Source organism: Protopterus annectens, chromosome 6.part1, assembly GCF_019279795.1.
Source record: "Protopterus annectens isolate FY-2018-M chromosome 6.part1, PAN1.0, whole genome shotgun sequence".
NCBI classification, from domain to species: Eukaryota; Metazoa; Chordata; order Ceratodontiformes; family Protopteridae; genus Protopterus; species Protopterus annectens.
The window spans coordinates 407,707,267-407,733,633 of record NC_056738.1 but is presented as its reverse complement, the minus strand read 5'-3'; the positions used below and the strand labels follow the sequence as shown (position 1 = coordinate 407,733,633).

General features: G+C 43.0%; 1 protein-coding gene across 1 annotated transcript in view; it reads right to left on the bottom strand.

Moving 5' to 3' along the window:
• SF3B2 (splicing factor 3b subunit 2) overlaps positions 1-26,367 on the bottom strand; it is a gene marked incomplete in the record, with an annotated part of 1,007,319 nt that overhangs the window by 18,680 nt on the left and 962,272 nt on the right. Inside the window, 1 exon segment of the mRNA XM_044075829.1 lies at positions 13,078-13,263. Coding sequence (XP_043931764.1) covers positions 13,078-13,263 — 186 coding nt within the window.

Below are 26,367 nucleotides of genomic sequence, written 5' to 3'. Positions count from 1 at the left end.
CTTTTGCAAAGGCTATAAAAAGCTAGACTGCTCTCACCTATTTAGCATTTCTATGTAAGAATCTCTGCTGCCTACACACATCCAGGCTAAGACAAACCTTCCCCTTTGCTCTGTGGGGTACAGAAAAACACAGGGAGATTGGCATCCTAAATTAAGAGAAACTTTTGTATCTATCTTAAGCACGAAGGTTGGACTGGTGAAGTAGGTAACCCTGTTCTCATCAAAGGTGAGGAAGGACTGTGTGCACATAAGGGCCAGCAATTCAGAAAACCTCGCAATAAATGTTATAATCACTATAAAGACAGTTTTCCATGTCAAATGTTTAAGAAGTGCTGAAGCTGCTGGCTCAAATGTTGGTAATGTCAATTTTTTTCCAATATATAGCCAGGTCCCAAGGGGGGGGGTATATTTTGGTGGTCTCAAGTGTAGATACCCTTTATGGATCACTTCACTGGTACCAAGGAGTAAAAAAAGGATGTCAGGGTAGGCAGGAAGAAATAGAAGATACATCTACTTTCTATGAAACACAGGATATGCTTTATTTGTCAAGTTATGACAGGTACCTGAGGGACTAGTAACTACTGTCTTGTTTGGGTTCAAGGCCTCTTTACAGCTCCAAAGGGAGAAACTTCCCTTTTCTTAAGTATGATTTTCCTTGAGTGTGGTTTCAGAACCTCCCTCTACACTGTAAGCATGCCTTCAGTAAACATGTGATTAAAGAGGATCTGTTACAGCCTTAAAATCTACATGCTGGAGAGCCAAACTGAATCCCTGTTTTGAGATGAGGGCCACACACAGTTGTACAGTCTCCACATTTTTTAAGCTTTGTAAGAAACAAAGAAAAAAATGCTGTCTTGACCAAAAAGGTGCTATTAGAAGCATTTTTGTTTGCCCTTCTGTACAATCTGAACTACCCCTAGAAGAATAAGAATTGAAGAAAAATTTTAAAGATATAGACTTAGCCAAATGAATGAGAACACATCTATTGCCAATTTCCCTGAATTTGATGTCTCTGTGCAATATTAAGTATTTGTCTTCTGGAAAAGTGAAAACGTTACTTCTGGAACACCACATGTGTACCAAGTCCAGAAATAAATCCCATCCATGTGATCTGCCAGGACATGCTCCCTGGATGGAATGCAAGATGCCCTGAAACCTGACTCCTGCACCAGACACCAAATTTCCACAGCTAGCCTGCACAAAAGGTAAGAGTGGGAACCCCTCTGCTTGTTGATGTACCCCTACTGTTGTTTTCTCTGTTGGAATATGCAGGGTTCCTGTTAGACATACCTGTCTGAATGTTTTTATTGCTAAACTATATTCATCAACTCTAGCACTGAAAGAGCCATCCCTCCAAAAGAAGAAACCATATTCAAGGAATCTGTAACTCAGCATCTGGGTGTCCAGGCCTGGTTTAAAAGAAACCTACTGATTGTGACTAACCTGTACCACTTTAAAAAAGTTTTCCTGATATAATGTAGTAGAGGGAAAGAATAACCCAAGGAGTGGGTCTGCTGACACCATCTGTCCAATAGGTATCACTGCAGTTTTCTCAAGTGAAGCTTTGCCAACCAGTCAGTCAGGATTGAGGATAATTTATAAAGTAAAGTAGAGTTGTGTAGGCAACTTACCATAAATGTAGATATTTGACTAGATCACTCAAAGTTATCTTGATGAAGTTCCCATTTGTGAGGAATACAGAATGTCTGGTCAGCACAGCTTAGGCTCCTTTATTCCCTGCATGCTGTACATCCACTCTTAGCAAAAGTGGATGTACTAGTATAACAGGGCATTCTAGACATGCCAGATCTCAGAACATTCTTGTCTCTAATACATAGAAGACACTACTGAATAACTTGTGCCCAATAAAGGCTATCTTTAAATATTTTTTTTTTTAACATAACTTAAGGCTAGTCTAGATGATTGTATGGACAGACACAAATTTACACCAGGCTTATGTACGGCCTCGCTTGATTTGAGACAAAGTACTGTTAAAGTTCTTGCCACTTTTTACAAGTACTTCAGTATCTACTTAAAGGTGTATGTGACTAGGCTTCTTACAGTCCCTGCAATCACTGGCTTAGTACTGGTTCTACAGTCCCACCGAAAACCAAAAAACATCCTGGAGTAAAAACCTCTTCCCACTTGGGTGGGTGGAATAGGTTGTTGAATGGTGCTCTGATCCAAAAGGGATTGCAAAAGCTTCTGGGAAAGAGAGGGAATTTGATCAGGAGAAGGCTGCAGAATGCTTGAAAAGGGGTAAGGAGAGATTTCCATATCATGAAATACCCAGAGAAACAGCACCGAAGAGTCTAAGATGATCTGTTGTCAATTTAGGTCCCTCAAGGACAGAGGAAACTAGTAAACATGCCACCCCTCCAGGTTACTCAAAAACATAAGGGCAAGAAAAAATGGGAATGTAAGACAAGGCAGTTTTAAGATCTTCGATGATCAGTCAGGTTAAGTACCTATTAACTTACAAAATTTACTTCTCTTCATCTAACTTTTTAAAAGGAGAATTTCCAAATAAATGTTATGCAAGTATACATTTAACATCTGTTCAAGTAGGCATGCTTTAACACCTTCTGGAAGTGACTGTAGTCAAGCATGCCCCCCTCATAACAGTACCAATGGCAGCTACTCCAGAAGCAGCATCTACAGCACCATAACCTCATTTAATGGTGCATTTAGCTACCTGCAAGGCAGAATTAAGCATGTCTACGATCTTAAATTTCATATCAGAATCAGGAATACTAGCAAACGTTTGTCCTACATGCGAGTTTGATAGTTAACTGTTTCAAAAGGCAAGGTGGTGGAGTTAGGAAGTTTTTACTTTATCTGTCTACGGCTCTGTTGTCTTTGTCATTAGGAACAGGACTAGAAGTGGGGAAAGGTCCCAATTCCTTTGTCAGCATCAAGTGAAAACGACAGCTAATCAGCTACAAGACTGTTACAAAGATATCTGAAGATTAGTCAGGAACAGTTAAAGCCCTATCTGGCTTTTTTACGAGCTGCAGGATGGGAGCCAGGAACAAGGAAGCACCCAGAAAAGTATCAACCCATGCCTCTGACACTGGAGGGATGGCCACAAGTTAAAAAGTGATATTTTCTGGAAGTTAGAGACGTCTCTGGCCTTCCTTTTAAAATAGTCCGTCATTTATGCAACAGTATCCTTAAAAGAAATCTCTGCATTAGAAGGATCAGAGGATAATGCAACTTTTACATCGGGTTAAAGTCCTAAGGAACAAGAGATCGTAAGGCCTAATCATGCCCTCTTTTGTCTGAATCAGGAATGTATTTGTTCTCAGAGGAAGAAGAATATTTGCCTTTTCAAAGGAGTAGGAAATGCAGGAGGTGTTGACTAGTTTGAAAAGCTTGAAGGGCTTTAAAAGGCCCTGGGCAAATAAATTAGTCCTCGTCATGGGATTTCTGACTGGAAAAGTGGAGTAGGAGGGGCAGAAATAGGTTTTCTTTTTGGACTACACTTATCAGTAACATCCAGATGCATGGTCCTAGGGGTAGAAGCCAAAGCTCTACCTCCATTAAAGAACCCTGTACATATTCATGAAAAGAAAGCTACTGAATACTTCTTTCATCTTCAGTCAAAATCATCTTAGCTGCTTCTTCCTTGGCTAACTCAGCCATAATGTCAGTCCTGTCAGCTGTGCTGGAATCCTTAGTGATAACAGCCTCCAAAGGGGTCGCATTAAAAGGCTCTGGTGAAACAGATGGGCAGCCCAGAGACTGCATAGGTGCCTCAGTAGGGTCACCCATCTCAGACTTGACTGGAAGTGGATGTCTTTTTACTATCAAGAATCTTTCTACAAGATTTTTACTTCTTTTTCAATTTAGGGGAGATGCAAGACAAAGCAAACGCTGCCTTAACAGCAAAAGCTAATCTTTGAAAATGTGGGCATTCAATGTGCTTTGAATTGTTTTAAGTGGAAATAAACTTTCAAGACCGGAAAAACAAACTAGCGAAAACCACCGCTAATTCAAAAGCCAAGAACTCGACTCAGGCCAGTCCAAACGTAAAAAACATGAAAAACAACAAATTTTATTAAGCCACTGTAAAAGCTTTTCGTTAGTACCTTGCACAAACTTCTTCAGACAAGCAAAACATTCACACCATTACAAGTGAGTTTAAATTTTATTTAATGTCAGTATTAAACCTATACTGAGCAGCCTAAATTTATGTTATATTATATGTTACATGTCATATTTTATATTTCTATATTATTATTTTTATTATTTAGTGAGATATGATTAATATTATATTATTTTTCTTGGGTAGCTGTTCTAGTTACTTAGATGCTTAGGACAGTATGCATTAATTCATTATATTTATTATATTCATTATATTAGTTATTTTACTTGAAAGCAAGCAAGATGCAATGTATGCATAGGTAATTTTTGATTAGGAAGCGTTGCGCTTCCATTATTAGTATTTATGATGTAGGTTGAACATAGTTATTTTTATGTTATTTTATATATTTTACATATTTATCTACTTTATACAGTTTAATAATCAAAATATTGGGCTTTTTTCTTTCAGTTTCAAAACCTGCTATTATTACAGTCTCGGTGTATGAATTTTTTACTATGTTAATAGAGAATTGCAAATGCACCTTAGTTAGCTGTGATCTGTACCTTTAAGGAGCTAAAGGGAGAGCAAGGGGCGTGGTTAAGTGTTTCAATGCTGGTATTTAAACTCACTTGTAATGGAGTGAATGTTTTGCTTGTCTGAAGAAGTTAGTGCAAGGTACTAACGAAAAGCTTTTACAGTGGCTTAATAAAATTTGTTGTTTTTCATGTTTTTTATGTTTGGACTGGCCTGAGTCGAGTTCTTGGCTTTTGAATTAGCGGTGGTTTTCGCTAGTTTGTGTTAAGTGGAAACGCCCAACAGATAGGATAAATTTTATGCAGTGTTCAGCAGCTACACAGAAACAACTCAAGTGCGAGTCCTTGTAGTAAATCTCATGCCCAAAGTCACATTTTCCTTTTTTTTCCCTTGCAGACAAGAGGTTCTCATAAAAGTGGTTATTAAAAAGAGGAACAGCCCCCAAACAGGAGCCTATATGACAGAGTCTCTGCACTGAAGACAGTTAAGGTGGATGATTAACCAATATTCTGACAGAAGTTAACAGACTAGAAAAAAAAAGTTTTGAGTTTTGTTATGTCCATGTGTCCCTAATATACTAGCATATCCACTCATGCGAAGGGTGGATGTACAATGCACAAGGAAGGGGGCTGAGCTTTGTAGACTGATTGTACAGTTACACTAACAGAGAACCACTTGTGAGGAATACCGCAACAGTGATCTTATGATGGGCATACTGAAGTATTCCCTGGCTGTAATGTGATTTCATTGCTGTGTGGAATTAAAACTGTGAATAGAAACAGCATCTTCTCTGAAGGACTGCCCTATGACCGATGATGTCCAAAAGGGCTGAGATGTAATGAAGTTAGCTGTTTGGCAGATTCAGAGAGACTCCCAGAGTTTGAAAGCAGACCAAAGTAAAGTGTAAGAAGACTACATCTGCTCTTGGGTAGGAGCATGAATAAGGCAAATGTCCAGAGAAGTAGATATGACTGCCCCAAGTTTTGCTGAATGCAATTACTGGAGCAAGGGACTTTTGTAAATACGAGTGCAGCAGTCAAATCAAAGGGCAAGGAGGTAAACATTCAAACTCCAATACTACCTTTGTGACCTGGCTTGGGACTGGGAGTAACTACTAAAGTTTCAGGAAACACGAGTACTGGTAAAGCCTACAAGGTTATCATTCTGAACTTTGGTACTCCTAAAAAGGTTTGTCCTTGACATGTCTAAAATGGATCGGCAAAGAACAGTTTTGCTTGGGACAAGGAGTTATCTTGAGTAGTACCCCATGTCTTCCTTCTGGTCTAGAATTCTCTCCAAGGCTCCTAGATGTAGTAGCTTAGGTAATAGTGACTTGGTAATATGGCTTTGCTCTCTATGTACTAAGGGAATACCCAAAAACTTTGGCTGTTTAACAGGAGTGTGCTTCCTTGTCTTAGGATTCTACGACCCAAGCCCTCTCTTTCAAAAATGATCACAAACACGCGACTCGCTAGAAAAAGGGGTAGAAACAGGAGAAGTAGACAAGTAGGAGGTTTTGGGTTGGGTTGAGTGGGACTCATGAGGCAGGAAAAGGAAGGAAGATGTCAAGTCACAGCTGTTCCTTTAAAGTGTCCCTGTCCAGACAGACCCCAGGCTTCCCCTTTTCAATGACTTGCCCATTCCCATTTAACTGGATACTCTTCCTGCTGCTTTCCTTTACCCTGCCACCAGAAGAACTGCCACTTACATTGGGGTAATTTCTACTGTACACAGCAGCGAAATGAAAATTGTTTCAATGACTGCATGTTTTTCTCCTTTCTTTCAGCATTTTAAACACCTGTTCTGTGGTGGTCTACACAGCAGGGCATGAAAATCTAAGTCTCCATATGCTCTGGCAGGGCTGTGTTCTCAACCAGATATGTCTTAGCGTAACTGACACCCCATAGCAGCTGTTTGCAGGATGCATCCACTGCATCACAGCCACATTTAATACAGTATTTACCAATCTGGAAAGACAGGTTGTAAATATCTAGCAGTTTACCTCAGGGCTTTGGCCTCCACCTCCTCAGCCTCAATCTTAAGATGGAACTTTACCACACAAGTGCTGCACTTCAGGATTAAATAACTGGCATCTATTTTAACACTGGTGCAAGCCTCGACAGCCACTTAGCATGCTGGTTAAACAAGTAAGCACACAACCTTAATGATGACAGCAAGGGCAAGCTACAATCTAGGTGAGTAGCAACAAACAAATTGGTGTGGTCATGAATGCTTATGTATCCAGAGTGTTACTTCTCATCAGGGAACAGAACTGACACATGGAAATCAATGAACTCAGGATCTTCAAGTTTTCAGCAGCATGGCAAGTGATTGAGCAAATGTGACCAAACAAAGACCACCTCATCATAAAAGATCCTCAGTATTACTCACAAAAATACAAATTATTTTCTAATGTTTCCACTTTGTGATGGAAATATATGCAACTATTTTGTCTCACCTGCTCCAGCATTTTAAGTCCAACTATTCATAAAGGATCCCTGATGCTACACAAAAATCTGACAAGATAATTTTCGAATTCTTCTACTTCATGAAGGAAAATGTGCAAATGCTTTAAAATGCTGATACAAATGTAAACAAATAAGGGACATAAAAATTCAGCTGCTGTGAGAGAAAAGAAAGTACAGTTGTGTACCTACCATAAATGTAGATGTTCGAGTGTATTCACTGTTGCAGTCATTGCACTTGGTTATCCTGCTGGCAGGCTACCCGCAGTCAGCTAGAATTCCAAAGTCTTGGTCCGGCGTTGGTTGCTGTCGCCTCTTCCCTGACGTCAGTGCGCCAGGGGTATACAAGATGCAGCAGACGCCATTTTCTTCAGTTTTTCTTGCCCTAGATGTCAGGTGCCCCCAAATAGGTAGGCAATACACATTGCTAATAAAAACATACAGTAAAGTAAAAACAATACCTTCATCTACAAGCAGATACACCACATAAGTTGCATAGGATAGAAAGGTATAGATAAGTCCCAGCAAAGAGAGTGGGGATGGAGGGTGGGTAACCCGGACTGCAACAGTGAATACACTCGAACATCTACAGTTATGGTAGGTACACAACTGTACTATGTTCATCGTGTTTCACTGTTGCAGTCATTACACTTAGGTTGAATCCCAAAGCTGAGGTAGGGTGGCTGGGTGTAAATAGGATTAGGAGTGGCTATGAGGCCCTGCAGAACTGCAGTGGCGAAGCCTGCTCTGGATTTAGAGTAAAGAGGCAAGTGATAATGCTTGGTAAAGGTGTGCACTGAACTCCAAGTTGCAGCTTCCAAAATATCCTTGGGTGGTACTCCTCTGAGAAAGGCTGCTGAAGTGGCTGCTGCCCTGGTAGAATGTGGCCTAATGTTGTTAGGTACTGCCTTTCCATGCTGTGCGTAGCAGAAACGAATACAGTGTCCTATCCATTTTGAAATAGTCTGCTTTGAGATCGCCTTTCCTTGTGATCCTGCAACATACGCTACAAACAGTTGCTCAGTTTTTCTGAAAGCTTTTGTTTTGTCCAAGTAGAAGCGTAACTGCCTGTGTATGTCCAAAGAGTGCAGAAGTCTCTCCCCTTTATTCTGGGGATTTGGATAAAATGTTGGCAAATGAATGGTTTGGTTAAGAGACACAATGGATACTACCGTTGGCATAAATGTTGGGTTTGTCCTTAGAGAAACCCTGTCTTGATGAAAAATGATAAAAAGGGTCCACTGCCATTAATGCCTGTAGCTCTGAAACTCTTTGTTCTGAAGTTATTGCTAGGAGCAGAACAGTTTTCCATGATAAAAATTTTAAATCAGCTGTATTGGCTGGCTCAAAAGGAGGTAAAGTGAGTTTTTCCAAGACAAAGTTGAGGTCCCAAGTAGGTACCGGTGCTCTCCGGGGGGGGGTCTAATATTTTTTGCCCCTCTGAGGTACTGCCTTAGTAATGGATGAGAGAAAATAGGAGGTTCCATTTTGTAATGAGCTGAAATGGCAGAGGCATGGATTTTAACTGAAGAAAAGGATAGGCCTTTGTCCAGCATCTCAGTTAGGTATTGTAAAATCTGAGGGATATTTGGTACAAGTGGGTCAAAGCCTTGTGCCTGGTTCCAGGTGCAGAATATCTTCCATTTATCTGCATAAGATTTCCTGGTGCTGGGCCTCCTGGCTTCAAAAATGACATCCATAACAGCTTTAGAGAGAGGTGTGGTATGAGTGGCTATGTTATCTGCCATGCAGCCAAATTTAAGGTTCTGAGTTGGCTGTGCAGGATCTGATTGTTTTGATAAGTCAGAAGATGAGGAATTTGAGGTAAAGTCCAGGCTGGGCCTTGAGCCAAGTTCTTTAAGACTGGGTATCAGTGCTGGCATGGCCAGTCTGGGGCAATCAGGATCATTTTTGGCCTCTCTTGTCTGACTTTTAGGAGCACCTTGGAAAGGAGAGGCAGTGGTGGAAAGGCATAAACATTTAGGCTTTTCCAGCTGAATGAGAGAGCATCCACTTTCCATGCTTGTGAGTGGTAAGTCCTTGTGCAGAATTTCTGTAATTGGCAGTTGAGAGGGGAGGCAAAAAGATCCATGTCTGGGCATCCCCATATCTTTGTTATCATGTTGAAGACCTGTGGATTTAGTTTCCACTTGTGAGGATCCATGAGGTTTCTGCTTAGATCATCTGCCAGAGTATCTTTCTTTCCTGGCAGGAATTGTGCTTGCAGATGAACTTGATAGGTCAGTGCTGTGTTCCACAAAGTCATGGCTTGCCTGCAGAGAGGATATGAATGCGTGCCCCCTTGCTTGTTTATGTACCACATAACTGTGGTGTCGTCAGTCTTTAGTAATAGTTGTCCTGGATGCAGTAGGTCCTTGAAGGCTGTCAGGGAATTCTGTACAACTAGCATCTCTTTTTGATTGATGTGAAGATGCATTTGGTCTGCGGACCACTTGCCCTGAATACATTTTCCATCCATGTGCACCCCCCATGCATAATCCGATGCATCTGTTGTTAGTGTCTGCCTGGCTGTGGGTAAAGTGAAAGGCTGTCCCTTGTTGTGGTGACATGCCAGTGCCCGCCATCGAAAGTCCTGTTGCAGGCAGGGAATAAGAGTTATTATTGCTTCCAGGCTGTGGCAATGTTGAGTCCAAACACTTTTTAGATACCATTGTAACTTCCATATATGCGGTCTTGCATATGGAATTAGTAGGATGCAGGATGCCACAAACCTCAAAGCCTGCAGAATTTTTCTTGCAGGTAGCTGGGTTTTTGTTGCCATCATTTGAAAGTAATGAGTCAGTTGCCTTCGCTTGTCTGGCATGAGATAAGCCATCTGGGCAGTTGTATTTAAGCTTGCACCCAGGAATATTATCGCTTGAGAGGGCACTAGTTTTGACTTATTTTCGTTTACTTGTACCCTAGGCCAATTAGTAATCTTTTTACAAACGCCAGATGCTTTAGTAGGATGTCCTTGTTCTCTGCTTGAATAAGACAGTCGTCCAAGTAGGGATATATTTGAATTCCTTTTTGTCTGCAAAATGCAATCACTGGTGCCAGGCATTTTGTGAAGACCCTGGGCGCAGTAGATAAGCCAAGGGCAGTGCAGAGAATTGGTAATGCATTCTGCCAGCTATGAATCTGAGGTATCTTCTGCAATTTTGTCTGATTGGGACATGCAGGTATACCTCTTTGAGGTCCAAAGTAACAAGCCAAGCCTTCTTGCCCAGCATGGGTAGATGTTGCTGTAGTGTCAACATTTTGAATTTCAGAACATCCAGGAAAGTATTTAGGATAGACAGGTCCAGTATGGGTCTCCAGACTTTGTCCTTTATGGGGACAAAGACAAGTCTCGAGTAAAATCCTTGTTCTTGCTGTGGTACTTTTTGAATAGCTCTCATGTTCATGAGAGCCGTAATTTGTTTTTGTGCCTCTGCCCATTGATTTTGTGGGCAGGTCTGGTATTCCTTTTGACCTTGGTAGGGTGTGAAAGTGGAACCTGTAACCCTGAGAAACAATATTCAGAACCCATTTGTCCTGGGTGATTATGTGCCAATTTTGTGAGAAAAGTGCTAACGTTCCCCCTAAGGGTGCTGCCAAAAGGTAAGCGCTTGGCATTTGAAAAGGGAAGTCATTGGGACTGTTTCCTATAAGGTTGTGACTTGTCTTCTCCTCCTTTGGGGGTTGAAGCACCCCATTGTCTAGGTCTGTAAGAGCCTTGGGGCTGAGATCTGCCTCTTGGGCGTCTGTATCTGCCTCTGTGGCCTGTCTGACATTGGAAAGGACCAATTTTTAGAAGGCCAATTTCTGCTAAATCTAGGTGGCTGTACCTGTAAAAATCGTTTACTGTCTGCATTGATTTTGCTTTATCCTCCATTTTCTTTAATACCTCTTCTGCCTTAACACCAAACAAAGTATCATGCTGTAAAGGAGCATCCAATAATTTTGCTTTAACATGATCAGGTAAACTTTGTTCTTTTAACCAAGCATGCCTTTGAATGACAGATCCTGTAATTGAGACTCTACAAGAAGCCTCTAAAGAATCAAAACCACACTGCAGCGTATGTTTTCCCACTTGTTCAGCTGCATGTAATAAATCCTGCATTTCCTTATTGTCAGGACATTCTGAGCTTGTAAGCATTTTCTGTTTTAAGAAAGACATTAAGTATTGTTGGTATTTAAGCATGTGAAACTGGCAGTTCAAAGCCCTTACTGCTGAAGCTGCAGAAGTGTAAACTTTTTTCTCCCATCTATCCAGTGCTCTAGAATCCCTGTCAGAGGGGACTGGGTTTTTTTGCAGTGAAAGCCTTTACTCCTTTGGGACCCTGTGAAGTTGTTTCTGGGTCAGCAGCAGGGTTTTTATAAAGAAATTTATGAGAGTCTGGGACCCTGTAGTATCTATCTGGCTTGACTGGTGCTGGGGGTAAAGAATCAGGGGACAAACTAGATTCAGAAAAAACATAATCAACAATATCTAGCACAGGGGGAATAGCAAGGGGCCTGTGCTGAGGCAATAAAAGAAAATCTCTGAGCCTTTTCTTTGATTCTGAATAATCCTGGCTCTCCCAATGGAAATGCTCCCTCATGATGTGCAAGGTTTCCCCAAAAGAGTAATCCTCAGGAGGAGAGGCTGAAGGGATAGATTCTTCAGCATCAGAGCCCTCAAAGGGAGGAAGAGAGCATCCCTGGTCTGAAGTGGAATCAGAGGAAACATAAACTTGGTCAGAGGATTCATAGTCTGTGTCCTGCCTAGGCCTTTTATCAGGGGGGGATGGGAACGCCTGATCAAAGTAATTAGGTCTTCAGCCATTTTGAGCATCTGTTTCTTAGGCATGGATGACTGTCCAGGAGAATGCTGTACTTGTTTCTTGGTCTTTAATGGTGTTTTAGACTTTGCCTTGGTTGCTGTAGTTGACTTGATGGTAAGCTGTGTAGGTCTGAAAACACCCTCAGAAGCCGATGCCTGCTCAGCGGCTCCGGACCCATCTGAGGGAATAGTTTCCATAGGCCCAATACCTTGAGTTTCCAGAGGCCTAGTTGTCTCCACGTGTGAGTCGGAGGCGGCCTGTGGCTCTGAGGTAGCGGGTGTCAGGGGCTGCTAAAGTGCCTCACTGAGAACCGGCGACTGGCCTAGAAGAGGCTTCGTCGTCGATTTTGGACCTCTGATGCCTGTCCTTTTCCTTGTCTTTGCGTTTTTTATGAATTGCGGTCGTCAGTTGCTCCGACAGCATTATGTAGTTAAACCTTCTGCCAAAATAATGGAATGCAAAATCAAAACGACACTTAATAGTGCGTTGGTTGAACCTAGTGCAAAACCGACAACTAGAAACATCGTGGTCAGGGCCTAGGCAAGGAATACAGTAAGATTGAAAATCCTTATTTGCTTCCCACAAGAAATACAATTGTTAACTTTTACTGACATCGGTCTGGAGCAAGAAAAAGTTTCCCCAACAGGGTACTTAGCTTTATTGAAGACTTCGGTTCTGAAATTCAATTTTGAAAATCTTAGGAGTCGGCCGACCAGCACTTGTGAACTACTTTTGCTTCGGGCACTGCGCGGCAAGAAAGACTGAAGAAAATGGCGTCGGCTGCATCTTATATACCCCTGGCACACTGACGTCAGAGAAGAGGCGACAGCAACCGATGCCGGACCAAGACTTTGGAATTCTGGCAGACTGCGGGTAGCCTGCCAGCAGGATAACCCAAGTGTAATGACTGCAACAGTGAAACACGGACATCGGTTTTGCTTGTTCAGGCTGTCTGATTTAAAGAAAGCAAGCCTTTTTTTTTTCTTATGATCCTGCTGTGCACAGCTCCACGACATGGCCAATTACAAGAATTACAGGGACATGTACCACCAGCACTGCATGGTAACTGAGCACTCCTAAAAGCTCAATTTGTTAAATGTCCAAAATTGAGATTAGGTAACAGATGACCAAGATACTGAAGAGTGGTCCATCAAAGCACATTAACAGTGAACAAAAAAGTTACCTTCTGCTTGGCTGCATGTTCTGCTACCATATCACTGAAATCTTCCTTCTCTACTTGAGCTTGTTGCTCCCGAACGTGTTCTTCATATTTCTGAGTCATAGCCATGGGATCCAACTCCAATTCTTCAGGAGCCAATGCAACTTCCACTCCCTGGTACTCCAAACCTGTTCCTCTCCTGCCCAGCACCTGAAAGAAAAAAGTATACCTAATGAACTTTGCTGATATGGGTTACCTACTAAGTTGCACTGTCATGACACAAGTTTAAGTATTACTGCAAAAATCTAACTATCTAAATGAGAGTAACAGTGAAAGGTTTGCACAGACAAGTTATTTTTATTACACCCAGAACAGTAAACTGTGCTCCCACATTTCAATGTACTTTACACAAAAGCAAAGCAAATAAATTTTCATACAGAAGAAAATAAGATACTTGAAGGTATACAATGCTATGCTTTAACATTTTGAGAGAGTAAAGGAAAAGGATGCTGGCACACTTTTTATGCCAGATATATAAATTAGTTTAAATTCATGTACATTAAACAAGATAGACAAAACTTAAGACATGCAATGTTGATCTAGGAAAGAGCAGTAAAACTCGGAACAAGCTGCTGAATGAGAGACGGAGTGAAACTAGAGCAGTGGGAAAAGCAAATAAGGGGGTAGGATACCTGAAGAAAAACACAAGATCACATTCAAAGTGGGACACAGTAAAGACTGAGGAAGTGCAACAGTCTATCTTATTCAAAACGGATTAGGCAGACAGGGAAAAAGCATATTTAACTATGCTGACTAATAACCAATTTCTGGACTAAGGACAAGTTTGCTGACCATATGTACATACCAGTTTAGTCTTGCACAAAGTTATGGAAAAACCTGACACAGGTGATTTAAATAATTATGGCAGATAAAGCACTTTGCAATTACATGAAACACTCAGACTGATATATAGGGCCCATCCTTATGGCAATGGCTGATACAGTTACGCAAGTTATTTTCCTTGTCAGTAGATCTCAGAGGACAGGAGAGTGCAAAAGTAAACTGTAACAGTTGTTTATATCAGCCTTTTGTCTCTCAAGCTCTGGGGGGAGGGGGTGTTTTCAGTAGTGTGCGTCTCCCTTGAAGGGCATACTTGAATGTGCTGACACAATGGACCCTATATGCACTTGCTGTTCATCATTCTCACTGATTCTCTAAGACTGAGGCCTCACAGGGAATTGTGCTTGTGGCATAGCGCCAGCACTTATGCAACAAAAATTAGGAAAGTGAAAAACACTCGTAAACTTATAACATTACAGCGACAACTATGCACAAGTTCTCAAACTAAAGGAAGGAGTAAAGGAAACAATTACAGTAACCTTCTTGAAGACTTACACTGGTGTCTGGATCTAACCAGGGAGATTAAATCTTCAACCAAAAGGACTTGTTGGTAGGCCTGGGAGTGGGAGCCAGTAGGCCTAGGCTGACACTGGGCAGGAGTAGCTTTCTTGTGAGCAGCTGTTGGTTTTGGTCTAACAGGATCCTTTCTCCCTTGCTCACATGAATGAGTTGTAGAAAAGGCCTGACGATGCAAAGAACTGTGACTGGTCTTTGAATGGTCATCTGAAGCCAAAGCATGCAAAGCAGTTGAGAGACCAGGAGGCCTACTGGACTCCAAATGGGTCTCAATAGAGGCCTGTGCCACCACCTCAGTAACAGAAGAGGCTGCAAAAGCCTGGACTAAAACAGTGAAACACTAAGAACACAGTACAGTTGTGTACACTTACCATAAATGTAGGTGTTCTGGTGTATTCACTGCTGCAGTCCTAACTTGTGGGATCTCCTGCTGTGGGAGCCTTTGGCTGGCCTGACTACCAGAGACTCTCTTCCCTCCATCAGTCAGCAGGCACCCTAATCCTCATCACTATGTTTGGGTATAAGAGCTGCTGGCCGGCACCATGACATCTGTACTTTCTTGCCCCCACCAAGCAGGAGCCTCTAGCATGCATTTGAGGTCAGAGATCCGAGACCCTGGAATCCAGGAATGCTGAGAAACAGGAAGGGAACAGAATCACCTAGACTTAGACACTGAGTGTCCTAGCCCATCCAGTAAACCAGAGCAGGAGGAGAAAGGGAAATTCTGCAACAGCGAATACACTCAAACATCCACATTTATGGTAAGTGTACACAACTGTACTATGTTCTTCATGTTTCAGTGTTGCAGTCCTGACTTGTGGGATGACTCTCAAAGTAGCGAAGGATGGCAGAGATGGAAAGCTGAAAGGCGAAGATGCCCTGCAAAACGGCAGTGGCAAATCCTGGTCTGGACTTGGAAAATGTAGGAAGATGGTAAGGTTTGGTAAAGGTATGCACAGAGGACCAAGTAGCTGCTTCCAAAATGTCCTTTGTGGCCAACCCTTTAAGAAAGGCTGTCAAGGTAGCAGTAGCCTTGGTGGACTGTGTCCTAACAGCATCACGGGGCTTCTGACTATGATGGCTGTTAACAAAAGGAGAAACAGTGGGAAATACATTTACAGATTGATTGTTTTGAGACTGGTCTCCCTTCAGAGCTATTGGCAAAGGCCACAAAAAGTTGGTCTGATTTCCTGACATTCCTGGTTCTGTATAAATAATACTGCAGTTGCCTATGCACATCCAAAGAATGGAGGATCCCTTCTCCCTTGTTTTGGGGGGTGGGGAAGAAAGTAGGCAGATGTATGGATTGATTTAAGAAGTCTCTGTCACCACCTTGGATATAAAGGAAGGGTTAGTCCTGAGCGAGACTCTGTCTGGTTGGAAGACAATGAAGGGTTCCCCACACAAGGGCCTGAAGCTCAGACACCCTTCTGGCTGACGTAACAGCTAGTAGTAAGGGTAGTCTTTCAGGTCAAATATTTTAACTCCGTGGAAGCACCTGGTTCAAAGGGTGGAAGGGCAAGTTTTTCCAAAACAAAATTGAGGTCCCAGGGAGGGACCGGAGGCTTTCTGGGAGGTCTGATATGTACAACCCCTCTCAGAAATTGCTTCATGAGGGGGTGAGAAACGAGAGGAGGCTGAGAAGGCAGATACAGCTAAAGCATGAATTTTTACGGAGTAAAAGGTCATTTTCAAAAAGGACAGACAAATATGAGAAGATGAAAGGAATTTGAGCCAGATGAGGGACTTTTGCCTTCTGTCTGCACCAAAGAACAAATCTTTCCATTTGGCAGAGTAAGACTTCCTAGTGCTAGGTTTCCTGGTCTCTTAGAATGTCCAGGATCTGTTTGTCAAGGAGAGGTCCCCTCCATGGGATCAAAGTATCATCCATGCAGACAATTTATGTATCTGCAGGTTGGGGTGTATTATTTTGCCCCTGCCCTGTGTTAGGAAGTCCACTCTCTGTGGCAGCTGGCATGGTTTTGTGCTGGTTAGGCTGAGGAGCAAAGGATACCAGTGCTGCCTGGGCCAGTCTGGGGATATCAGGATTACTCTTAGCCACTTTTCCTTTATCTCTAGCAATACCCTGGGGAGCAATGATTTTGGAGAGAAGGTAGAGAGGAAAAGGCCTGACAGAGTGAAAGAGAAGGCATCTATCTTCCAGGCTAACTTCATTTTGTTCCTGCAGCAAGACTTTTTCAAGTAAGCATTTTCTTTGGTGGCAAAAGGATCTATTTGTGGCACACCCCACTTTTTGGCTATGCTAAAAAAGACTTCCTGATGCTGTTGTTACAGATGGGGGTCTGACAAGCTTCTGCTGAGGTGATCCACTATCTTGTTGCTTTTTCCCGGTTGATACTGTGCAATAAGGTGCAAATCTAGGGAGTGAGCTGTTTCTCAAAAATCCATGGCTAGGTACCAAAGCCGGTAAGAATGGGTCCCTCCCTGTTTATGTACCAGACAACTGTATTGTCAGTCTTTGCCAACAGGACTCCAGGCTTCCATTTCTTTTGGAAAGCAAGACTGCCTTACATTTTTTTAGATTTGTGTGTTTGAATCTGAACTTGTAGTCCCAACTGCCTTGAGTCTGGAATCTGTTGAGGTGGGATCCCCAAGACTACATCTGATGCAGCTGTAGCTAGAGTTTATTCCTGAGGGGTTACCCTGAAAGGCAGACCTGGAATGAGAGAACAGACGAGTCTGGAATAAAAACCTGTTCATTTTAAGTGTTCTGGAACAGATTCCACAGAACCTTGAGTGTAAAGAATCTCTATCTGGGTTAATGCCTCAGATTTTTGGCTTGCAGCAATGTCTGCTAGGCCTGAGTAAATTAAGGGTTATTGGAATTTTTAGCACCCACTGGTCTCTGGTAATGACAGTCCAATTCCTGTGGAATAGTGATAGCCTTCACCGTAGCCTGGGGAGAGGGGTAGGGAGTACCATGCCTGAGTCATGGTTGCTCCCTGCTAGGGGTGTGTGGATAAGAACTTCCTGGTTGGTTGAAATCCGTCTGCCATTGCCTGGGTCATTGGAGCTGCCTTTCGCTCCTTTCCCTGTGTGGTTTTCTTTGTCTGGGCTTAGACTGCGTTGGAAACTACAAGTGCTTGGTAAGATAATTTTGGCCGAAAAAAGGAGGTTGGACTTGAAGTAACTGACGGTCTGCATGGACTTGGCCTTATCCTCATGTTCTTAGTGACATCTTCAGCCTTGGGACAAGAGAGAAAATCGTTGTCTAATGTGGCGTCAAGGAGACTAGATCCGATGTGGTTGGGGAGAGAGTGCTCTCTCAGCCAGGCATGTCTTCTGATGATGGAACTTGTGGCTACTGCCCTACTGGAGGCTTCCATGACACCATAGCCACAGTGAACAGAGCATTTAGCTATATGAAAACAGGAACTGCACAGATCTAACAACTCCTTAGAGAGACGCTCGTTTTCCATGCTCATTAATTTGTTTTATCTGCTCAAGAATAATTTCTTGGTACTTATCCATATGAAATAACAGTTCAAAGCCCTCATAATGAGGGTAGCAGATGTGTAAATTTTATTTCCAAATCTCTCTAGGGCCCTACTTTGTCAGTAGGGAAGGGATTTTTGGGTGGAGCTAGCTTCTGCTCCCTTGGGGCCTGGAGTCACAACTTCAGCGTCTGCTACAGGGTTCTTAAACAAGTGTTTGTGTGTATCTAGAACCCTGTAAAATCTGTCAGGTTTTCTAGGAGCAGGAGGTAGAGTCTGGTTTCAAGGAAGAATGTTGGAAGACATTGTCTACCACCTCTAAGATGGGGGGGGGTTGGCAAAGGGGTTTGGGCTAAGGGAGATTGAAAAATTCCCCTAAACCTTTGCTTAGATTGTGGGTAGTCTTGAGCTTCCCACGTGAAGTGTTCCCTCAAGGTATGTAAGGATTCCCCAAAGGAAATATCTTCCTGGGGTGGCATGGGGTAGCTGATGCCAGTTTTTCTTCAGAGTCAGAATTCCCATAGGAGGCAATGGGAACACCTTCGTCAAAGGTGGAGTCCTCCTAGTTCAAGTTCTTCAAGTCCAAAGAATCAGAAAATACTTCTGGAGGGGTGTCTCCTTCTTTAACCAGGTGAGGACTCAGGAGAAGGAAGGCATTGGGATTTAACCATGGAGATTAAATCCTCAGCCGACCACACAATGTCGTGTTGGTAGCCTTGGGAGTGGGAACCGGTAGGCCTAGGCTGAGAAACAGGCAGGAGTAGCTTTCTTGTGAATGGCCCTCAATTTTGATCTAACGACGACCTCTGCCCCGGAACAGACAGATTCCAGTGAGTGAGAAGTTGTAAAAAAAGTCTTAACACAAGAAACTGTTGTCAGTCTTTGAACGGCTGCAGCCTGTAAAGAGATCCTGGACCCAGCTGACAAACTGAGTCCTTCAGCTTGAAAGGAAGTTGAGGGACCAGGAGGCAAAATGGACTCCGCATGGATCTCAATATAGACTTGTGCCACCACCACACTCATGGAAGGGGGTTGTGAAAGTGCTTCATCTTCTTCAGTGATAAGCCTAGGAGGACTGTGACAGCAAATGAGCATCATCTGAGGCCCTAAACCTGAAGCATTTTTCCTTTTCCTTTCTCTGCCTAGGGAGATCTATTTCAGCTCAAACAGAGGACACCGTTGCATGCAGATGCCCTGATGACTCACTAAGATGTCTATGTAGAATTAATGGTTCTATTAAAGTGGGCACAAAAATGACAGATGGGATGTTGTGTTCGGACCCCAAGCAAGTCACAGAGGAGGAGTGAAATTCCTGCTGTGGTATCTGTTTGCCACAGTGGAGACAATTATTAATTTTCTCTGACATTAGTAAAATGATGTACAAAAGGTTCCACAATGGGGTACTTAGTTTTCTGGCACCTTCTTTTTGATGAGGACAGAATAACTGTGCAAAATTTTACCATAACCATAGATGTCCTTCTCTTCTATAGGCTGCAGTATTCATAACATTAAGGGAGTCTGCCTCCAGCTGACTCGTACGTCTGGCCACCATACCAACGTCTGAATGCTACTGTAAGATACTGCAGAATATAGAACAGGACATCTATGGTTATGGTAAGAGTTTACACAACTATTCTATGTCCTTCAATTCATATGCTGCAGTATTCATAACATGAGGAAGAATGCCAAAGCTCATGCAGAGGAGGAACTGGGAGGAAGAGCAGAAACATTTTCCACAAAGCCATGGAGAATAGCTCTGGCAAACCCTGCCCTGGAAATGACATAAGTTTATAGTGAAAGTATGAACAGAAGACCAGGTAGGTGCCTCCAAGACCGAGGCTGTGTCCAATCCTTTAAAGAAGGCCCTAGAGGATGTCAATGCCCTCATGGAATGTGCCCTTACAGGTGAGGGAAGAGCCTTTACACTGGCTGAGTAACACAGAGAGATGGTTTTAGAAATCCAAGAAGAAATAGTTTGCTTGGAAACAGGTTTGCCCAAGGTCCCTGGGCGATAGGAAAAATCTCTCAGACTTATGGATAGGCTTAGTTTTGCTCAAGTAGTATCGGAGTTGCCTGTGTACGTCCAAAGTGTGAAGAATCCTCTCAGTAGAGGATTGGGGGAGGGGGAAAAAGGTAGGGAGACTGACAGCTTGATTCAGGGATAACTCATTAACCACCTTGGGCATAAAGGATGGGTTAGTCCGAAGAAACCCTGTCTCTATGAAACACTGTGAAGGAAGAGGAGGCCCATAAGGGCCTGCAGCTTAGACACTCTTCTGGCAGAGGTAATAGCCACTAGAACAACTGTTTTCTGTGTACAATGTTGCAGGGAAGAGGACATTGCTAGTTCAAAGGGGGCTAGGGTAAGTTTCTCCAGGACAAAACTGAGATCCCAAGGAGGAGGTACTGGTTTCCTTGGTGGTCTAATTTGAAGGATATCTTTTAGGAACAGCTTGACTTCCAGTCTGGAAGCTAAAGGGGGGGGGGTATTGGTAGACATACGGAGATGGCAGAAAGATGTGCCTTGACTGAAGAATAAGACAAGCCACTCCATTAATTCACACAAGTAAGATAACCATCGGGACCCTCTACTGACAGTGGTTGTCAAGTACTTTTTGAGACACCAGAAGAAAAACATCTTCCATTTGGAGAGGCAGGATTTCCCAGTAGTGGGTTTTCTGGCCTTCTGCAGAAATTGTGGCATGTCCTCAGAATAAAGGTGTTTGAAGGGGATTAACACCCTATCACACACAGTGTCAAGTTTAGGGTCGACATCTGGGTGCACTAGAGTTCCCTTGTCTTGTGTGTGTAGGTCCATCCTGTGGGGTAACTTGTGGTGGTTGCCCTTGGCTAAATGTAGGAGGAAGGGGAACCAATGCTGTATTGGTCCAAGGGGAATCACCAGCAAGACATTTGTCTGTTCCCGCTGAATTTTCAGCAAGAATTTCTGGATAAGTGAGAAGGGAGGAATGTGTACAGAAACATCCCCTTCCATGGAAAGGACAGTGCGGCCACCTTCCATGCCCCAGGATGTGGTATCCTGGCAAAATACTTGGAAGGCTGACTGTTCATGGGAGAGACAAAAAGATCGATCTGAGGAATAGCCCAACGATGGACCAGATTCAGAAACACATCCCTGTTTAACATCCATTATTGGGATTGAGTCATGGACCTGCTTGAGCTGAGGGAATGTAAACAGCCTGAAGAGAAAGGTGACTTTGCTGGACTAGCTCCTAGGTGTATAATGCCAGTCTGCAGAGGATAGAGGACTTTGCCCCCCCCCACTTGATGTACCAGAGGACTGTGGTACTGTCTGTAAACCACCTTAGAACCTTGAGGGCAAAGAGCAAGGCTCGCATTTCTTTCATGCTGATGTGCTCCTTTGCCCGAGGTGGGGACCACGTCTCTGACCTTCCAGTGTTTCAGAGTTGCACCCCAACCTGTGTCTGACGCATCCGAGTACAGATCCTGGGTGAGTGGAAGAGGTTGAAGGGGTAGGCCTGGATTTCTGGAGACCTGGAGAATCCACTACTCTAACTCCTTCTTCAGACAGGGTAGGAGGGGAACAAAAAATTCCAGAGGGTGACAGTGTTGCTTCCAAACTGTTCTCAGGAACCACTGAAATTTCATATGCAGTCTGGCAAAAGAAAGCATTGGAATAGTTGAGGCGATGAACCCAGGAAGCGCAGGAACTCCCTGGTGGTCAGATACTGAAGAGGCAGTAGGTCCTGGAAACAAGAGGTAAGGGACAGCTCATTTACCCACAGAAAAGATCTCATCATTCTTTTTGTTAGAATCCTGCAACCCAGGAAGACATGATCTTGGGAAGGGATCAGGGAAGACTTTTGAAGGTTGAGAGTAAATTCTAGCCATTTCAGAAGGGACACAGTGCAGGAAAGATTGCCCAGAAGGGTTTCTACAGATGCAGCCTGGAAAAGCAGGTCATCTAAATACAAAAATATCTGTATGCCCTGTAGCCTGCAGTATGCTATGACAGGGGCTAAACATTTTGTGAAGACACTTGGTGCCGTAAATAGACCTAAGGACAAAGCACAAAACTGAAAATGAGAGGAAGCAACAGAAAAGTGAAGAAATCTCCTGAACTGATGGTGGATGGGGATGTGAAAATAAGCATCTTTTATGTCCAATGACACCATGAAGACCTGGGGAAGGAAAAGGAGAACAGTAGCTAGAGTTAACATGCGAAAGGTGTGAACTTTCAGAATGGTGTTTAAATGGGAAAAGTCCAGAATGGGCATCCAAGGACCATCATTTTTTGGGATCAGAAACATCCTGGAGTAAAATCTTTTTCCCCTTTGAGAGGGTGGTACCTCTTGGATAGCGCCATGAGAAAGAAGATAAAACAGGACTAGTGGGAAGAATTCCAATTGGTCTTGTGGAGGCTGTGGGATGCCCCTGAAGGAAGTAGGGCTTTCCAATACCATGAAATAGCCTTGACTAATGATAGAAAGGACCCAAGAGTCTTTGGTTATTTATGAGAGGGATAGATGGATCTGGAGGCTGGTAGACACAGACTACCAGGTTTGGTCTGAAAAGGCTATTTCAGAGAAAGTGTGGTTGAAGCAGACTTGGAGGGGAACCCGTCTTCTAGAAATCCTCTTACCTTTGGATGGGACAGACTTGGTTGCCTTCCTAACAAAGGTAGTTCTGGCTGGATAGTACCTCTGGAAGCATGGAACAGGAAAGACAAAAATGCGTTTTAAATCTTGGAGTTCCTTCCCCTTCTCCTGAAGAGTTTTAAAAAGCTCTTCAGCTACAGTGCCAAATAAGGCCTTGTTGTCCAGAGGGGCATCCATAAGCTTAGCTTTGATATCATCAGGTAATGGCTGTAGTCTATACCATGAGTACCATCTCAGGACAGACCCTGCAGATGAAGCCCTAGCCGAGGCCTCCACAGCATCATAGCTGCATTTGGAGTGCCTGGTAACCTGGGAGGAGAAATTAAGAATGGTTAAGAGCTTGGATTGGTGGATGAATCCAGGAGCTCTGATAGGAGTTTCACTGCATCTGAAAGAACAGTGAGGGAATACTTGGCCATGTGCACCTCATAGTTCATTGCCCTGAACACCAAGGCTGCAGAGGCATAAACTTTTTCCCCAGTCTCTCCACGACCTTGCTCTCCTCATCAGACTGGAGCAGACAGGTGGATGGCAAAAGCTTATAAGTTTTATCTGCCTCCTCTGAAATAGTAGCTGGATCTGCAAAGGGTGCCTTAAAGGAATTTGGCATCCTCAGGCACCTTGTAAAACCTGTCTGGGTATTTGGGAGCTGGGGGCTGGAAATCTGGACACTTGGAAGCTGCAGTGAAGGTGTCCAAGAAGGCCGGAAGGACAGCAGGGATGGCTGATGGATTAGGAGATTCCATCTGAAGGAGGTCATAGTACCTCTTCTGGATTTCAGAGACCTGAAAGCAATCCCACTTAAAGTCCTTCATCTTCAAGAAGGTCTCTCCAAAGGAAAAATCCTCCCCAGGGGAATCCGTACCATTAGATTCCTCTTCTGGGGAAGCACATCCTAGGGGAGAGGCAATATGAGTAGAGCAGAGACTCATCCCTGATGAATCCTCAGAAGAGACATCCTCTGAAGGCCTCTTCAATAGGGTAGAAGGAGAAAAAGACAGTGAAGAAACAGAAGGGGCTGAGGTCTGGCAGAAGGTCATGAAGGCATTAAAGAGGCCTTGAGTAAAGGCTGGACCAGTCAGGAATTAGAGCAGGAGACTGGACCTGAGGAACCGAAGAAACATGTTTAGTTTTAAGTTTCTTTTTCTTTGGTACCTCAGAAGCCAGGCAGTGAAAAGCTGATGGGCTTGAAGTCGGGCGGCATTCCATGACGTCCATGGGAACATCTCTGTGCACAACAATCTGAATGACACTGTGCGTGCCTTCAGAGATAACCAGCTGTGGTCCCTCCCCCCCGTTGCCCGTATCGGGCACCTGCGAATCAATCTGGGACATGCCTGCAGACTCCTTGATAACTTCCATGGTGGCACCCATCAAAGGAGGCTCTGCAGATTCTGAAGCAGCCTCTGGGCCTTCATCGTTCTCAGAAGGAACACCCGAAATAGACGGAGTAGCAGTTGGGTCAGGCCAAGGCTTCTTGCCCTTCTTGAGTAGCGGCTCATCTGAAGGGCCTGATGTCGGGTCCATATCTCGAGATAAGCACTTAAAGCACTGATTTTCCAAGTATAACCTAAGGGACATGAGACGACTACAGAAGGTTTTTGGAACAAATGCCTTATAGACAGTGCAGGAGGTGTGACTGTGATCTGGGCCTAGGCAAAACAAGCAAAGCTCGTGGGAGTCGTTATGTGGAATCTGCCATCCACACTGACACTTGCCCTTCCTAGCAGACATGTACTCACTACAAAAAAATACACAGTAGCCAAAAGGAATAAAGAAAAAAACACACGGTACTTATCTGAAGCACAAATGGTAAGCGATGACCACAGCTAGCAAACGGACAAGAGGCAGAAAAGTTCTGAGGTAGATACCTGCTGATGTCCTCTTTATAACAGATGTCTCTTTATGGGTGACGTATGCTAAGAGATGTGCGGCATTGCACGTACCTTACAGTAGCATTTAGATTTTTGTCTACTGGCTGGACGTACGGGTCAGTTGGAGGTGGACACCCCTCATGTTATGAATACTACAGCATATGAATAGAAAGACATCGACCGGCACACTGTTTGTCTGCATCAGGCTGCGATGGCAAGAACAAACTGAAGTAATGGCGCTAACACACTTCCTTTATACAGCAAAGTAGTGTTATTGGCTAAGGCATCTGCCCATCTCCTGGACGAGGGAAAAATGTCTCTGGTAGTCAAGCCAACCAAGAGCTTCTACAGCGGGAAATTCGGACTGAAACAGTGGAACATGAACATCTGTACCATCAGATTCAAGGAGTCAATACAACATTAAATCATAACATTTGTGTACATAAGGCAACACAACTGTGGGCAGTACACACAGCACAGAGGTATTAAACTGTCACATGGCATAAAAAACTGGACAGGGTGACTAATAAATGAATACACAGTAACAGAAAAAGATGGGAAATGAACTTGGATTCAGAATAGGAAGCAATACAACCGACCAAATACTTGCAGTGGAACACAGTGGTGAATAAAATGAGAGCTGTCCAACTGGATCGGGTTACTGTAATATTTTATTTATTTATTTACATCAAGTTAGCGAACTTCTAACAAGGCGTAGGACATGTCCTCCACAGTGATCAATTAGTGTTAAAGTTCAAGGATAACAGACGCAGTACGGTCTCACATCCCCAAAATTTAAATACAAGATTTTGCTATCCTGCTAATGCAAATGGGAGGGAGGGTCCCATATACAAACGTGAGGCTTCAGGCTCCTGTAAAACAAATCTCTCCTAAGACCAGACATTTGGAAAGAAGAGAGGCTACAAATTTGATGAAGAATGGATTTCAGGATGGATATTCAGCAGAATATCAGGGACAAAGGAGAGCTCTAACACGGTGATAGAAGAAAAAAATAAGAATTGTAGATTTTTGGCAGTAAGGGCCACTGTCAAGAAAGGACTATGCTGGTATGTACTTATATTCCACCTAAAAGTGCTATTATGGAGCTTAAGAAAATTTAAGGAGAAATAATCCGCTTTCAGCAGGGAATATTACTTAAGATGGGGACTGGAACTTGATTTGCAACAGTGAGGATGCTACCTGGGGGACCTACAAGGGAAAGTATTTGAAAATATTTGGTATGGAAGATGCAAAATCAGTAGCAGGAACCCAGACTGAATATGCATATTATCCACCAATGTACAATAACTGGGCTAGACTAGACAAATTACATTTCATAGAAACATATGCATGTAATGGAAAGCTTTGACGCACATCCAATTAATGATTTCAGATCATGCGCCAATAACAACCAATATAAAATTGCAGGGTAATGAAGTAAAAAATGAGACACTATCACTTCCCTAACTACTTGTTAAAAAAAGAGGAATGGGTAGTGGAAATTATTCGAGAATTATTGGGAAAGATAGAAATTTCTTCAGAAGTTACAGCTAGTGAGTGGGATAAAAAGAAAAGGAGTTTAAATATGACTTAGAAATAAGAAAGAGGTATGGTTAAGAAGTAACCAGAATTATTAAAAGGGGCTGACAAAAAAAAAAAAAAAAAAAAAAAAAAAAAAAAAAAAAAAAAAAAAAAAAAAAAAAAAAAAAAAAAAAAAAAAAAAAAAAAAAAAAAAAAAAAAAAAAAAAAAAAAAAAAAAAAAAAAAAAAAAACAGTTACTTAAGAGGGAAGCACCAACATCCTCAAAGGGGAAAAGCTGTGGTTTTGCCTTTAATTTAATGAAAGGGACAGTAAAGGGGGCCCAAAACAAAGAACCCAGCTTCAAAAAAATTTAAAAAAATACTGCTGATGTTGGTGGGTTTTTTTGAT